The sequence below is a fragment of the Meleagris gallopavo genome, chromosome 6 (genome assembly GCF_905368555.1).
Source record: "Meleagris gallopavo chromosome 6, MGAL_WU_HG_1.1, whole genome shotgun sequence".
In the NCBI taxonomy this organism is placed as follows: domain Eukaryota; kingdom Metazoa; phylum Chordata; class Aves; order Galliformes; family Phasianidae; genus Meleagris; species Meleagris gallopavo.
Genome location: NC_139409.1, coordinates 25,808,812 through 25,826,588, shown reverse-complemented (window position 1 = coordinate 25,826,588; position 17,777 = coordinate 25,808,812). Strand labels below are relative to the sequence as shown.

At 35.4% G+C, this 17,777-nt stretch overlaps 1 protein-coding gene across 1 annotated transcript in view; it reads right to left on the bottom strand.

Moving 5' to 3' along the window:
* The window catches only part of PHF14 (PHD finger protein 14), a 174,235-nt gene that overhangs the window by 111,701 nt on the left and 44,757 nt on the right, over window positions 1–17,777 (bottom strand). The window contains exons 7-14 of the mRNA XM_085226963.1: window positions 13,347–13,458; window positions 11,257–11,394; window positions 9,331–9,477; window positions 5,358–5,628; window positions 4,712–4,818; window positions 3,606–3,701; window positions 1,982–2,085; window positions 535–666 (exon numbers count right to left, since the gene is read on the bottom strand). Of these exons, the coding sequence (XP_085083089.1) occupies window positions 535–666; window positions 1,982–2,085; window positions 3,606–3,701; window positions 4,712–4,818; window positions 5,358–5,628; window positions 9,331–9,477; window positions 11,257–11,394; window positions 13,347–13,458 (1,107 nt within the window). The remainder of the gene's footprint in view (window positions 1–534; window positions 667–1,981; window positions 2,086–3,605; window positions 3,702–4,711; window positions 4,819–5,357; window positions 5,629–9,330; window positions 9,478–11,256; window positions 11,395–13,346; window positions 13,459–17,777) is intronic.

Sequence of the window (17,777 nt, the reverse complement as noted above, 5' to 3'; positions counted from 1 at the left end):
CTCTATAATAACACTTAGCTTTTGTTTTGCTCCACTCCCACAAAAATAATTTTAATTCATGGAAACGTAACTGTAGTAAGTACATTTACACATGTGCTTTTGCCATTGCAGAAGACAGAGTTAACTCAAGTGATTTCCTATATTGCCATAAAATGATCTACCACTAACAAGTTTACTTTTAATTACTTACAAGTATTTTCTTAAAGATCTAGACAGAAGAGCTGTGTATCTATGCCCTGAGACAAACAAAACCAAGTTGTTCATTTCCTGTGATTTTCTACTATTATTACATATCATTGTCAGTAATCACAGAACACAAAAGCTAAGAAAAGTAAAGCTATAACCTATTTGTATGAAGATACTAATGAAAAATCTTTGCCATGTTACATTTTACCTTCAGTTATCACTGCTGAAAATACAATAATCCACCTAAGATAGCAAAATTTAAAACAAACAATTTGCTAGCTAGTTCATGTTTATGTTCTACTTTAAGTACAGATGTAATGTAAGATAAAGCACCAATTGCATTCTTACCAGTAACTGTTCTTGGTCTTCCTGGGCATCCTTGTAAGAGGTGGATCCAGACAACCAAGATGGTAATGGAGTTTACAAGTGTCACACAGTAACAGTAGGTGTTGATCATGATTCTTCTTGCAAATTCCACAACTTTTTAATGTAGGCAGTAGAAAAACATCATAATTACATTTGAAATTACAAAGAACAAATGACAGTTTCAATATCAGCATGTGGCAACTACTTTCATTTAAGTGCATAACTACTTTTATGGAACTTCTATCTATATACAGTAAAACATAAAAGACACCTAATATAGTTAACAATAAAGAGATCTTCAATTTAATTTTTAAAGGACTTTTAACCAGTAAGTAATTGCTTGATAATCAAACAAAACATATCAATAGCAAATGGAAAAGAATACTACCTTTGCCATCCAAATACTTAAACAGAGAAGTTATACTGCTATTATCAGTATTAGTAATCAAACTTATTTCAATAATGCAAAGACCTCAAAACAGGTCTGCGCTGCTATTACAGTAGGCAATATACCAGCTAGTAGGAAATTACATTTCATTATTATTATTTTAATGGAATTAACATTTTCATTCAATTATTTCCAAAGAATCAGATGTTTATTGATCTCCTTATAGGAGGAGATGAATGACTAGACTGTGAATGAAACCCAATGTAACTTCCATTGTTTGTCTACATGTGTAAAATTGTGAAATCCTCACCCCTCTCACATGTTCTCAAGATTTCAGCCTCTTAGAGGAATGACAGCTGCCCTCTCCATAAGCCACTGACTGCCACTTCTCAGCTGGCAGCAAGATAAATATGTTCAAGAGTATAGTCATGTTCTGAGATATCCTAGTATATATCCACCTTTAAGGTTACTTAAAATCTCATCAGTAGCTTTGTAACATACAGCAGGTGAAATAAAGTGTACAGTAACAGAATAAGTGAATGTTTACTTGGGAAAAAGTTAAAAAAAAAAAAAAAAAAAGCACAAGTAGGGAAATTTGGAAAACAAGATAGCCCAAAGCATTTGACTGTCCAAATAAAACATAAATAAAAAATAAAGATATGATAGGTACATTATGCACCCAGCCAGTGACTGAACAGTAGCAGCACTGTTCGCAAAATCAATACAGATGATTACGTTGAAAAGCACAAGACAACCAGTTAAAAATTTTTGTATCATGCATTAAAAAAAAAGACTATCAGTTGTAAAGTTACCTTTGTTCTCAAAGCACTGCTATCATGTTAGCAAAGGAAAAGCTCACTGATGCATGCTAAGGGGAATAAATGATTATTTCCTCAACATAGCCTTCAGAAGTAAAGCATTTAAGACAATTCGGAAACATTTTGTTAATCAAAATTTAAACAAACTATTTTCTCTTACTAATTTTTTGAAGCTGCAACTTAATAAAAAATGTATCTATTCTGTCAAGACTTCATTACTTGCCTATAAAGTACAGCTGGGAGCGTAGATGTCTTTTGTGTTCCTCCTTCCTTTTTACTTGGTTTTCTTTCCTTAGGAGCACGTAAAATTGCAGGTATGTTCAATTTCTATTGGATTTGAACAAACACAGTACAATGAGTCTTGGGACTTTTAAAGAATTTCATTCCATCTCAATGCATGAAGCACAGGACTCAAATTGAATGGGAAACAGCTTAGCCAGCTATTTTACAAACAAAAGCAACTGCAGATGTTTACAATACAAATTCATATTGGGGTAAAGTAATATTATATTTATTTTTCAATTCAGTAAGCACAATGAACTACTACCACTTAAAAAATCATTTCAAGCTTTAAGACAGAAGGAAGGACAAATATGTATAGGTCTACTAAGTGGAAATAAGTAAAGCAAAATTCACAAAACTGACAGAATAATGGTAAGACAGTTTGCTTTTCACCCAACATTCCTACTACATTGATGCTCAATAGGTTAATTAAAAAAATTATCTTATTGGACCAAGCCTTCCACAAAGCAGACAAGATTCTCTTCGGATTTCTAGTAATCTGCAGTACGCTGGCTTCCCAGACAGCAGCCATCTATCAAAGTCATTTCTCAGCAGCCCCATGGGTCTGCATCTGTTCAACCAACTGGAAAAAAAGTCATGCAAGCTGTGCAAATGAGTTCTACTTTTTTTTTTTTTTTTGGTAATATTTGCACCAGGAAATATATTTGTGAATACTTTTTTCAAACCCGTCTTAAAAAGGAGATAAAAAATCCTTATCTAAAAGACGCAATGCAATGCATTGCTTGAAGTATTTTTTTTCAGAAGTAGGAGCAATAGGCTGACCAAAAAGAACAAGAAAAAAAGAACATCCAACATAGTATGAACTATAGCTCCACAAACAAAGGCTAAGTTTCATTTTCTGAACAGCACCACAAAGTAAGCAGTAGCCAAAGTCATCACAAAATTATGTCTACATTTTCAAAATAAACAATTTACTCAGTCTTTTTTAAAATTGTAAAAGGAAATCATTTCAACCTCTCTCTGAAAGCTAAAATGTCTGTCATTTAATATTTTTGATATCAAACACATAAATACTGTAAGAATCTACAGTTCTCTCTTTTCTCCATATATATCAAAGGGAAAAAAAGATAACTATTGGCAACAGGAAGTAATTAAAATCTGTTCTCCTACTTTTTATATTCATTTTACCAAATACTCTACTCTGTCCACTTGGAAAAACATCATGTACATAGTGCATCTTATATAAGCCACCAAGTTCTCATAACATTTGAAGCCTGCAGTAAATAAAGACAACATTGAGACAAAAATGGTAGGATTAACTTGTGTTTCATGTTCAGTTTCTCAAAGATGACAGGTCAATCAGTTCTAACAAACAGAAGAATTCTGTAAACAAGATCGCTATTACAACATAATTAAACTACAGATTTCCAGTAAGTGGTTTGCAGAAGTCTATACATTTCAATCAGGAAACATTATCCAGAGAGTGAAGCCTAGGTCTGATCAAATCAATTTATTTGGCCATAAAAGTGACATGCAGAACCAAAAAAGTTCATTCTTGAAAAACTGGGTCCACCTGTGAACTATAAAAACAAAATGAAACCAACCTGTCCAATGATTCTACCCAGCAGAGCCCAAATGCCTTGCCCTTCATTTCGTAGTTTTCCATTCATATTTTGTAGCTCTTCCAAAGATTCACAAAGCTGAGCGGTTAAAGGAAAGAACAACAGGAAAGAAATCATTAAGGTATATTTAATAAAATTTCTTTAACTTCTTACCTATCAAAGGTGCATTACCTTATTGGAACATTAAAAAAAAAAATAAATGGAATGCATGTCAAAATAGCTGAGATCACTGTGATCCTTCAGCAACTTAAAATGAAAATGTTCTAAATTACCATACCGAAGAACTTTCACTCACTCTACTGGAGAAACAATTTATTAAAAGGATGCAAAGAGGAAAAAAAGGGATACGTTTTTCAGGAAGTAACCACACAGCATATACAACCTATTCATGTGGATAAAAGCCTCCCTCTTCCAGTCTCCCTTTCCCTTCAAACTCAGCAATTCATATGAGCCTGCTGCTTCATTTACATACGTTCTTGTTTAAAACACATAGCTACCAGTTTAAGAGATAATGACAACACTATCTTTTGTTACCAGTAATCACCAGTTGGTACAATACTGAATGGAGCAAGAATTGTAATGTCATCTGTTACAAAAGCATTCCTGCGATCTATTTAAAATATTTAAATGTTACAGAAATAGTATTTATTGAGTAAAATATGTAATTAAAACATTATTATTATTTTTTTTTTAAATGCACAACTGCTATGTTAGAAATTTAGGGGGAAAAGGACTGTAAATGTGTTGTCTCAAAGTCTCAAATGAAATGCATATGAAGAACAAAAACATGAACAGCCTTAAGACTGCTCTTACAAGAGGGCTCTGTCTGTGATTTGTTACTGGAGCAATTTGTGGGGACAGTTAAAGAATCAGCGCACAGGCAGTGTTGACTCTGCTGGTATACTGAGATAGGGGACCAATAACAACTGAAAATTTAAAAAAGAATATTTTAAAATATTACTTTTCCTTAAAAACTGGATATTATCTATTTCTCTTTCTAAGTCATTTTGTTAGAGAAGTGAAATGCTATCAAAGTTAATAGTAGCAATATTAAACAGTACAATGGTTTATTATCCTTTTTTCCTCACCTTATTATACTCCACATGAAGCTTTTCTTGCTCATTTTCTAATTTGTCCTTGATATTCCTCTGCTCAGCCATATTCTCCTGGATTTGAATCATGCGCATATTTCTCTCTATTTAAAAGAAAATTTCTTTATTTTCTAGCCTTGGCTATATTTTCAAGTTCTACACACTGTAAAAGTGGAGCAACAAAGAGCATAAAACCATTAAAAAAAAAAAAAAGCACAGTTATAGGTTTATTACACAGCCTTAGCAGAATGAACATTCTTAACATTTACTTTTTGCTGCATAATAACCTAGTATAGTTATTTAAACAGTGATCTCTGATCAGCTAATCCACAGGATAGTCAACGTCAAAACCATGCCATTCCACACTAAGAAAAGCATAAAAAAGATAATAAAGGCACCTAAGCTTCCAATCCCTTCTTAAAATAGATACTACTGCCTGTGTTTGAAAGATGTTTTTCTTTTCCCAAAATTCTTCAAAAAGAAAAATCATCAACATTCTGTATACTGGGCAATAAGGTTTCTGACAAAAAAAATGAAAAAATAATTTCTATTTGGCTATTAACAAAGAAATACAAGAAAAAAAGTACAAATACAGCAAAATGATTATTTTTCTCTGAGAAGAATATGCGATTTTGATCCTTACCAAGGTAGTAATTGACAAAATCAGCAGTGAGGGCTGGTTGTTTATGTTTTCTTCTTCCATCAACACTGGAACTAGTATCTGAAGTATCAACTGGAAAAATGTCTGTACTAATTCCCATTAATTCAGCTTTGCGCATAAGCTTGCGAATGGCTGAAGCACTGCTAGTGAGTGGTCGTGGTAGCTTCTCCCTGGGAACCCAGGCCTGTGGCCTGGTGGTACGAGCCAGCTCTGCCTTGGCACGATACTGCTGTAGTCTGGCATTGATTCGAGCCTACAACAAAAACTTCCATGAATTAATAATTTAAGGGAACAATTCAAAATCATTTTTGAGCTCCAAAGTTTCTGAAAGAGACTGCATCTTATTTTCAGTTTAAAAGCTGAAGAATCTAATAAATACTGTTTTAATTACAACATTTTGACTCAAGAAATACACTAACAAACATTTGATTTTACTTCAAAAAGTATATTTCAATAGCATTATCCTTTCACTAGGTTTTAGAGGATTTCACTGATTCCTTAATGAGGTTACTTCATTAACATGAATTATTGCTGGCTTTCAGACAATCCAAAAATGATAATCTGATGGAACCATGAAAACTCACTGGGGAAAAACCTTGGCTGACCTGCCAGAAGTACATTAAGTATGGCCATCAGGTCAAGAGAGTTGATCCTCCCCTCTACTCTGCTGTAGCGAAGCCACATATGAAGACTTGTGTATGTTTCTGAGATCCTCACTTCAAGAAAGGCAGGAAACTTCTAGAGAGCTCAACAGAAGACTAGAAGGATGATTAGGCATCTGGAGCATCTCCCTTATGAGGAAAGGCTGAGAGACCTCCAACTGTTCAGTACGGAGAAGACAGAAGGGAGATCTCACCAACACTTACAAATATCTACTGGATGGGTGCCAAGAGGATGGAGCCAGCCGCTTTTCAGCAGTGCCCAGGAACAGAACAAAAGGCAATGGGCACAAACTGGAACACAGGAAGCTCCATATGAGCATAAGAAAGAACTTATTTACTTTGAGAGTGACAACAATAGAACAAGATGCCCAGGGAGGCTGTGGACTTAAAGTACGTCCATGGCTTAAAGTATTCACAACCCACCTGGACGCTTTTCTGTGCAACCTACTGTAAGGAACCTGCTTTAGCGGGTTAGTTGGACTAGATGATCTCCAGAGGTCCCTTCCAAACTTTGTGACTCTGAGATCTATGCGAGCAGTAAAATTTGGTGAACAGTATTTTTGCCACATGACATTCTTTTGTAGGAATTCCTTTTTCAATGCCCTCTCTCTTTACAATGTTAAACTAGTTTATTATAATGTGCCAAAGTCTCAGCCCAAAGGGAACTGAAATCAGCAGAAGCTCACAATACATGTTGTTGATGACATCTGTATATTTGTGACCATCTGGGAGATAAGACCCAGATCAATCAAGTTGTTGCTGACAGTTGGAAAAAATTGTCTTGTGGGAACTCTATGCAGCAGCAAGTCTGGCAGAAAATGACATCAATATACAAACCTTTAGAGGCAAAACTTCAGCTGACTATGACTTAGAAGTTGTTCATTTGCCAGCATAAAGAAGCAGCTAACCCAATCTTACTACCCCACCGTATGGTATGAAATACTCCTGAGACAAAAGCAAAAAAGTTTGCATTTATATATATGCCATGGGTAAGAAACATCTTTGATTATAAACAACATTGCTTAAGGTATTGTTAAAGATGCAGTTTAATATATTACCTTACTAGGTCTCGAACATTAATGACCAAGAAACATGAGAAACATGCCTTGTAGGCCAGTTTTAAGCCCAAAGGCTTTTATCTTGAACAAAAGCAGCAAGCATTTACCACCCTGCTTTATTCTTCACCAGAACAAACAAGGATGGCTTGGTCTTGATGCTTCTTTATTTGATAATGTGCTTGGTTTGGAAAGTCTTGAGGTCATTTAATGTATTCTGACAATACAACTGTATTGTCAGAGCCCAATTCCAGAAATAGCTGATAGATCAGACTGACTAGTTTAAACAAAATTCTTAACTGTAAGAATGGATTTAAGTAATTTTGAATTACGTACTTTACTCAAGTAGTGCACACTTCCTTTATTGATATAAAGGAAGTATTTCAACATATAATATTTTCCAGCAATTAACAGTAGTTCTAGACAGTTATATAACCTATATTCTTTCTAAGGATTTTCCTTCTTTTGGAACACAGGACTTGCCAAACCATCAGCTCAGCTACTCTTGTCACGGTTAGAAAGCATCAAGCACCACCTTCTCCTCTTGAAATGTGCCTCAAAAATATATTTTCACAGCAACACACAACTTATTTGTACAACTTCATACTCATTTATTAATATTTGGAAACCTTACTTAAGCTTTAAAACCCCCATGGAAATAAGTTTTTATTATGTGTGTATATGCATATGTACGTATGTACGCACATGCAAGATACGATTTTATATGTACTTTGTGTCAACACCCCAATCAAACATTTCTGGTATGTATTAAGAAATCTTTGGAGTTCTAAAAATGCATAGGAATCACTCAAACAATTATTTCATAAAAATTCCATACTCATGGAGTCTTGCTTTGGAGGAAAGAGCAGGAAGAGAAAAAAAATGCAGGGAACTTACTAGTATTAGCAGCACCATACAACAAATGTTGAGCTCTAACCAAAAGCCTAAAAAAATAGAGCAAGTGTGAGCCCTGCTGGACCCACACTAATTTTGCACAACCAATACCTACCACAGTGATATGCATACTATCCGGCAGAATGATGTTTCCAGTACATAGTGATATTTCATATAATTGAGACCTGAGAGCACTACACGTTTATGTAGCTTGTTTTCAATCATGTCACACCAAGGCTCAATGCCTCGCAGAAATATTTTATTCAAAATTCTTCTGTGACAGTGCTTGCTCATATTCATTCTCAAATGCATGGATCATTTTAAATTTAAGTTTTCTTTGCCTATTTAAATATCCTCGAAGAACTAGAAATATATATATATTTATATATTTTAATTTTTTTTTTTTTTTAAATAAAGATTTTGATCATATGAAAATTTATTTTCTGGTTATTATACCACAGTTCTACGTTCAGAAAAAGTTTCTCTCCATAATTTCACTCTTCCATTATTTACGAAGCATCTGCCAAGGCCAACAACAAATTAGGCACAATTCCTTCAAATGACAAGCTGCTTTTCTTCATAGCTACTATTTGTTCACAGAATTCAGTGCAGCCTTAGTAGTGAAAGTCAAGTAGCCCACAAATTTCTCAGATAAAGGAAAAAATTAGCTACACACATTTAAACAAACTCAGGTACACAGATTCGCTTGGAAGTACTGATATTTTTATATCATCATATATCAGCTAAACTTATGGAATAACAGTTCTGTATGGTTCAGTCAGTAGACAGGAATACAGATATTGCCTTTCAGGTATCTCCTACTCAGTAGTACAGATGAAATACTTAATACATATAAAACAAAACAAAATACCTACACATAAAATTCCAGTAAGCCCTACAATAAGTGAAAAAGTGATCTAGCAAGGAAAATTTTTAGGCTAGCTAAACTCTTCAGCTAATTTCAAAATATTAGGACAGAAAACAAAAGTAGATTTTCACTGAATAATGATACAGAAATTTATCTTTTTCTTGTCTAGCTCTAGAAAAAAGCATTAAAAAAAAATCTACGAATCACAATGAAAATGTAATTACCATCTTAGCGCAAACAAATACAATTTTTCAAGATTCTTTTTCAAAGATAGATTCCAATCTGACAATAAGTTGATTGAGAATAGTTCTCAGAAGCCCAAACCTATATATAATTCACTGATATGTGAACTATGTGCCATCAATACATTTCACATTTAATTCCCCTACAACAATAGCAATTACCCATTCTCTTCCTTTCTTTCTTGTTTAGCATGGATGATTGATGCAAACACATTTGTGTAAGAAATATAATACCTGAGCTTCTGGTGAGAGCTGTTTTTCTCTTTCCTGCAAGGACATTTTACAGTAAGACTGTAATGCCAAGTAGTTTTTCCGTTTCCATTTTCTGTCTAACCTGTCCGCATGCTGTTTACAATAAGCAAAAAAAGGATCAGCTATATCCTGTTTCAGAGAAAACAAAGGAGAAGGAACAAAAATATAAGATATACAATGTCAAAAGGCTCTAAAAAGCACAAATATTGCATCATGTGTTCAAATAGACTTTCTTTTTTTCAAGTATGCACGTTTCTAAATCAATTTTGTCATGTTGATATAATTTACCATAAAAAGGGGCTTTCCATCATTTTCACTGCATGACCCTGAACATTTTTAAATGCATTGAGTTAAGCAGTTAGCTCAGTGCTGCTTCATTTCTGCACTATTTTCTCATCCAAGAAAAAAAATTGCAGAAAAAATGCAAATGCATTTCGCATATAACATTTACAGCTAACTTCTCACTACTTCACTGTGTCATCTTTTGCATAAAATTCTGCAAGGGACTGACAACTGAATAATATCAAAGTCAATGTATTTCATTTCCTCAAATGATTTTTCAGTGATTTCAGTCTGATTATTAATCACTCAAATTATTTTTTGTTCCAATTTCTACTACTTAGTTCCACCAGATTTGCATATTATCATAGCTGAAAGTTTATAGCAACTTTTAGCATATGCAAACACTGCAAGTAGTTTGCAAATGTCTGAGCCAAGAGGATATTCACTTTGAGAAGTACATTTCATTGCCAGCATATTATCAAAACTGCTGGAACATCATAATAAATACAAAGATTAAGAAAAAACTTGAAGCAGTCTTCCCACATTAGGTAATAAAAATCTTACAAAATAATCAGTCTATCAAACTTTCCTTCACTCCACCTACAACACGCAGAATAATAAAGTCAGTACAGGTTTTCCTTACAAATACTTATTTTGATTTAGATTCTCAGAGTGAGAACAACTTACTCTAAAACATTAGCAGCTCCCTCGAATGAGATTTTTTTGAGGTCTTGATTAAAAATATTTTAGTTACAGAAAATGCGTAAAAAAAATTTAATGGTGAAAAGACAAGAAAATATATATGCCCAGAAAAAATTCACATAGCTTTTGAAGAATCAATGTTTAATATAATTTATTAGGGAAAGGAACACTGAGGTAACTGCAATCTTCCTACGTATCAATCTCACAGATACACACAATTTTGTCATCCCTTTAAGAGTCACCATTAAGTCGTTTGTTTTTTCATAAACAAAAGCTTTAGTGTCAATAGTGCAGGTAGTGCTTATAAGTGCATTGCCTCTCATACCTCCTAAAGCAATAAGTTGTTAAATTGTGCAAATGTGAACATAGCAATCTTAATCAAAATGATAAAAATCAGAATGAAGTTTGGCAATCAGGATTGTTTTAATTATGTTAAAAGGAGAATGACTTGTAAGAGCATGGATTAAAAATTTATCAGTAAGTTATACATGTTTGCAATGGATTGAATTCCTTTCTACAAGGAAAGTCATACACAATTTGAAAGAAACACTGGAAGAAACGCACAAAAAATAGCAATGCAGTTAAATGTCTTAAGACTCTTGAGACTGTTGTACAGTCTATGAAACACAGAATACTATACTACACTGTGAAGTGTCAATCCAGGTGAAGTTCAATAAATAGATTTAGAGTTCATCTCTCATTTATCTACACAATTTGTATAACATTCTCTATTCCTTTTACTGTATCTTTTCAAAAGATGGTCAGAGTTGGAGAATTTCACAAAGAGCCCTCTCTGGATAGTTTTGCTTGGCCTACCACTTGACTCTGAAATAGTGAATAAAAAGGGCAGCATTTCAGGTTTTCCTCACAGGCTTTTCATGCAACCCTTTGATTGTATCTTTTCCATAGGTACACCAGAACTACCTCTTCTGCAGCTGCTTCTGAGAGTAGGCCTTCCTTCTGAGCACAGGTCACATGGAAATAAGCTCTGCACATCCCAGCATCACAACTGATACATACTCCAGTTCTGGCAAAACGAGGATCTTCACAAAAACTGCATTCCTGAATAAGAAAGGGCAGAAAAATGTCACAGTAAGTACTGCAGGTGCATTTTGCTTAATATTTCATTGTTTACTTCTTACATAGAAATATCAAACAGGTTGTAAGTTTACTCCAGTGCCATACAGGAACCAAGTGTGTTGCTAACATAAAACATACCAAACCTCAACAACTGACCTCATTTTCAACAAGCAATGATAAAATGCTTAAACAATCTGCAGAACATATGGGATGAACTTACATCCTCTGGATGACTGAAAGCCATAGATAACCACATAACTTTCTTTTGATAAGCTATGAATGAGGAGCCAGTGCGTGACAATGGATGAAAATGTAACACAGAAACGTAAATTTCAATATAAATATAAACTTATTTTTCAGCCACATTAGTTCCTTGGTCTGAGTCACCACAAATTCAACCTGAATAGCTGTTCCAGCAAACTAAAGCAGTGTCTAAGCAGGAATAAGCAAATGGGAGTAATACTGCTATCCAGTGCGTAAAGATGACTTAAAATTATACAGCCATGTATTTCTTAATCTCTCATATGCTGAGTATGAAGCAAAGCTGTGTATCACCTACAGAAATTATCTCCATGCAGATAGTTAAACAACAACAGAAAGGAACTGCAAATGAAATTCAATGACAGAAGATTCTCGAGACACTGCATACATTTCCTTAAAAAGGCACTCTATCTGTAAAATAACACATAACAGAAAAGAAACTAATTGAATCAGAGATTATTATTTTAAACCGATACTCCAGGGGGAAATTTAGCTAACTAAGCTGTAACTTCCACACTTGATTTAGCAAACAGGGAGAGTTTACAGCTTTGTGAGAGTAATGAATCCTCATATGTGCAGTTCATCATCTTACTCAGAGTAAACCTTGCTTCTATAATGCCAATAAAAAGAAAACATATGATTCATTGCAACAATAAGGATGTAAGACTCTGTAAGGAAAGAAAAAAAAAAGGGGCAAACAAGCTAGCAAATATTTCTAAGCAATGCTAAATACCCCAGTGGACTCATGTTGACTGTGCTCCTAATACAAAGAAGTAACACACAGCCCGAAGTGCTTTAACTTATCTTTTAAAGTTTCTATATTTTTAAACAGTTATTACGTATTCTAATTTAGTATTCAGCTTGACAAACTGACACCCTAGGAAATTTACAATGCATAAATTAAGCATTAGAGAAGCAGTAGCACAGCTGTCTTTCCTTACATTAACCCAGAAGATATAGATTCTCTGCAATGTCTCCAGGGCTACAGCAACAATATTAAGCAAATTAGTGTTGGCCTTTGCCCTTTACAATGATTTTCTGTATGTTTTGTGTATGACCACATTCGACCACAACTGAGCATATTCACATGTAAAAAAGCATTTTAATATTAGAAACAATTTTCCATTCAGGTTTAGAGTCCCGTACTCTTATGTTGTTTTCATGCTGGTGGTGGAAGGAGGTTAATATTGCTTTCTAGCAACCCTATGCATTCTAGTTTATGATTACAAAGAACTTAAAGTAGTTCTTACTGAATATACATCTGTATCTTTCTTAATCCTCAAATCCTCCACCTCAATTTCCTTTCCTTCATTTCACATCCCATAAATCCTCTTCTCTCTCCATTCACATTTAGGCTATCTGCCACTAACTGACTTTAAAAGAAGGTAACTGACACCTGTGTAAAAAAAAAAAAAAAAAAAGGGAAACAGACAAAGAGTGACAGAAATTACAAAGAATAACAATAAGGAAAAAAAACAGCTATAAGAAAAAAAAGAGGAGGAATGAGCAAAGTTACAAGAAACATGAATTTTATCACATTTTCCTTCTTAAATCTCACTGCTATAAACACAAAATAAGATTGAAAAGACACGTTATTTCGACGTAAAAATATGAAATAAAGCTACTGGTATATAGCTGGTATAAAGCTACTGATATGGATCTTCTTAACTTACCTTGGCACCATACTTTGAATAATTCATTTCTGTAAGCGTTACCGGCCGCAATTTGTCAATATCTCCAAATGCCACTCCTGGAACGTAGAGGGCACAAACAATATGGACCCACCTAAAACAGCAAATAAATTTAGGTTACTGTTATAAATAGTTTGTTCCCACATTACGCTCACCATCTGCAGATTTTTAAGTACTGTGTAAACGATACAGATACTAGAAAAAGAGGATCTAAATGAAAATTAGAAGCAAGGAGGGAATGTGGATTTGGAATTTAAAAGCTAAAAATGAATAGGAGCAACAGTTTTTGGTACAACTGTGATTGCTTTGCTTGTCTGGATCAACAAGAAGGTTACCATCAGAATCCATTCTGATGGTTCTTAAGTAGTGTTTCACATCACTGTTTATGCTGCAGGAAAAGTATATTAAGATTTTGACATTATCTACAAAGCCTAGACAGACCGATAGGGTGAGATGGTGGAAGTGAAGCTGGAGGTACAAATTTATACAGGTAGTAAGAGAAAAATTCCTGTAACAGTAAAAACTACCTACAAGTCATTAACTCATTTCATTCTAAGGAACTGCTTAGTAAATCTAAAAGCCCTAGCACCAATCAGTTCATTCTGTTGTATTCCACAAGACTCCAAAAAACATCACAGAATCACATAATGGCCAGGGTTGGAAGGGACCTCAAGAGTCGTGAATCTCCAACCCCCCTGCCACATGCAGGGCCACAAACCTCCCCATTTAATACCAGACAAGGCTGCCCAGGGCCCCATCCAATCTGGCCTTGAACACCTCCAGGGATGGGGCATCCACAACCTCTCTGGGCAGCCTGTTCCAGCACCTCACCACTCTCATAGTAAAGAACTTCCCCCTGACATCCAACCTAAATCTCCCCACCCTCAACTTAAAACCATTTCCCCTTGTCCTGCAGTTATCTACCCTTTCAAAGAGTTGATTCCCCTACTGTTTATAGGCTCCCTTCAGGTACTGAAAGGCTGAAGCGAGGTCACCCCGCAGCCTTCTTTTCTCCAGGCTGAACAAGCCCAGCTCCCTCAGCTTGGCTTCACAGGGGAGGTGCTCCAGTCCCCTGATAATCTTTGTGGCTCTCCTCTGGACCCTCTCCAACAGCTCCCTGTCTTTCTTGTACTGGGGGCTCCAGACCTGGACAAAGTACTCCAGACGGGGACAATCACCTCCCCGTCCCTGCTGGCCACCCTTCTTCTGATGGAGGGGGTGAATGAAATGAAATATAAATTTAGATGCAGTAGCTGCATTACTTTGTCTTTGATCCCTCCCACTGTCCTGCACATGCCAAGTGATCTCACTAAAGATGATTTGTTTCATAACATTCCCTGGCACGAAGATTAGCCTGACTAGGCCTGCAGTTCTCTGGATCCTCCTTATGACCCTTCTTGTAGATGGCAGTCACACTGGCAAGCCTCCAATCCTCTGGGACCTCTCCCATTGACCAGAACCAATGATGAATGGTGAAAAGTGGCTTGTCAATTAACTCTGCCAGCTCCCTCAGCACCCTCAAGTGGATCCCATCTGGAAAGCAATGGAGTATCTGGTACCATATGGCAGTCAAAAGGATCAACCATACCCTAGGGTGCATCAGGCCTGGCCCTGACAGCCAATAAAGGGAAGGGATTATACCAGTCTGCTCTGAGCAGCCACAGCTTGAGTAATTGTGTTCAGGTTTGGGTGCCACAAAGATATAAAATTTGAAAGTATCCAAATGAGGGCTACAAAGATGGTGAAGGGTCTACAGGGAAAGTCCCATAAGGAGCAGCTGAGGTGACTTGGATTGTTCATCCTAAAGCAGACGGAGGGGAAACCTCATGGGACCCTACAGCTTCCATGCAAGGAGAGCAGAGGTATAGGTACTGATCTCTTCTCTCTAGAGACAGGACCCAAAGAATGGCATGGAGCAGCATCAGCTTGGGTATTAGGATGGTTGGGCCCTGGAAATAGGCTGTCCAGGACAGTGGTCAAAGCCCAAAGCCTACTGAAGTTCAAGAAGTATAGACTATGATTCTCACTCTGCCCTTCCTTAACTTATCCAGAACTGGCTAGAGCATGGCCTAAACCACTACAGTCACTTGATATACTTTACAAAAAGAGTACACATCCACGATTTTGTATTTAAATAAATATTACAAAAAGAAATATCTTCATGAACACACAACTATTCTTTTCACAAAGAAATCAAGATACTACTTTTTAATTTTGCCCTCAAAAAATGCCACATGCAGAATAAGATTCGTAACCTTGAAATACAGAGATCACTCAGATATTAATGAAAGTCTGGTAAATTCTGTGAGGCTTCTTTTCTACATACCTTCATTGACTTAAGATGCTTTAAATTAATTTGCATAAAAGGAAGTTACACATACAATTACTATTCTTTAAAAAAAAAAAAAAAAACACACAAGGCTGTGGTTGAAGATTTTGATAGTAAGCTTAGGATACTGGTTGCCTTAAAACTTACCCTCCAAAGTTCAGTACAAAGATATACATCTTCTGCAAGCATCTGCTTCTCAATTTAACTTGCATAGTTTTTTCATGCTCCAGTGGTGTATTAAATGCTGCTGCACATGGTAGGAGTTTATCTATGGTAAATCCAATAGCTGGCTACTTACTTCATACTGACCTTCTCAAAATGTTTTAGTACACATCACCCAAGTATTACAGTATTAGAGATGTAAACTGCCATTTTGGTGTGATTGGCACACAACTGCCTCATTTCTTTAGTAACCTTTATGAGAACTCAGACCTGAATCTTTATTAAAAAACATAAAGAAATCAGTCAAGTTCTCAGCAAAAGCAATTTCAGTTGCTTTTAATACCAGTTCTACATATTTTCCTGCTCATTTGTTTAGCTGCACATGTTTTAGAAGATTGTAATTAAGACAAATTGGGTAATCAAAGAAGAATAATCTTCCTTGTTACTTTACCATCCATTTTGCTTAGAGCAATGATGACAGATGTTGATTAGGGAAGAAGAAAAACTCTACACCATAACAAGGACAGAATTCATATTCTTGGTTAATAGCATTTTGAGAAATAAAATTTCATAAATTCACATTTATGTTCATGAAACTGAGAGGTTAATGTGAAAAGGCTTCTGTGAGAAACTAAGCATCTAATTATTCTAATGATTCATGTAGGAACAAAAAAATAATTCTAACTTGATTATGAAGGGAAACTGAATAGGTTTGTTTGCACTTTACTGCAATTTCCAGCCAATGATGCATATAAAGAAACATAGCAATGGACATAGCATACATCCATATCTTGCATTGTCCCACTCCCTAAAGGTTTCAAATTTATTAATAAGCAATAGAAAAAAGAGAGAACAGTATTATTTATATTGGCTGGCATTGTTTTTTTTCTAGTATATGAACCTACCCACCTGGGAGAGTAAACCTCTACTTACTCATGACAATGTATCATGTTATCCAAACACAAAAATAAATAGCAGGAATAATAAATTGACACTTTACTGTCCACAGTCAACCAAGCAGGTATGTGCTTTTGCACAAAGTATCAGAATCACAGATAAAACACTTCTACGTCAATCAAAAACATGCTGCCATTTTCTAAGAAATTTCAAGCAATAATGTTTAAAATGCTGTGTAATTTATATTACAATTATATGAGAAATTACATAGATAGTAATTAAAGTACCTTAAAAAATGCAGGAGAAAAAAAACTGAAACAGATATTGCCAAATGATATTAATTCTAGTACTACCAAGTTGTTAGACAACTGATTTCAGTCTCTAGTAACATTTTGTCCACACAGTAACACTATGAAAGAACAGAGAAGCAAAAGTTGTTTAAACTTGTAACAGTTATTGTAACAGTTACACTAGAGCTGCTCCAAAAGTAATACCTCCTATTTTATTACGTTGGCCCGCAATATCAGAGGTGGATGGTGGCAGTATGGCAATAGAACCCGAACCTTTTGGCGAATACATTGTTACACTTTATGTTGTGCAACAGATGGCAGTAGAGGGGCAGTCTGACAGGCACTGGAGGCTAAGGTGCATTACTGAAGTTCTCCACGCGGAAGGAATGGCACCCATTATACATCAATGCCTGCTTAACGTTTGTGGAGACCATACGTGGATACTAGAGTATCCACAGTGAGGCAGTGGATGGTGTTTCAGCAGTGACAACAGTGGGCCACCTCCACTGGTACAGAATTTTACAAGTTCAGCGTGCAGGCTGGTCTTTGTTGCTTCGTTGGACGAAATGCATAGCTAAAGGTGGTGACTATACTAAAAATACTGTTTTGTAGCTGAGAATTTTCTCTATCAATTAGTGTTACTATGTTCTTTGTATCTGTTGTAATTTCCATGTAATATGAGACATTACTTCTGGAGCATCCTACATATAAGAAAGATGGACTAATCAGAAATTG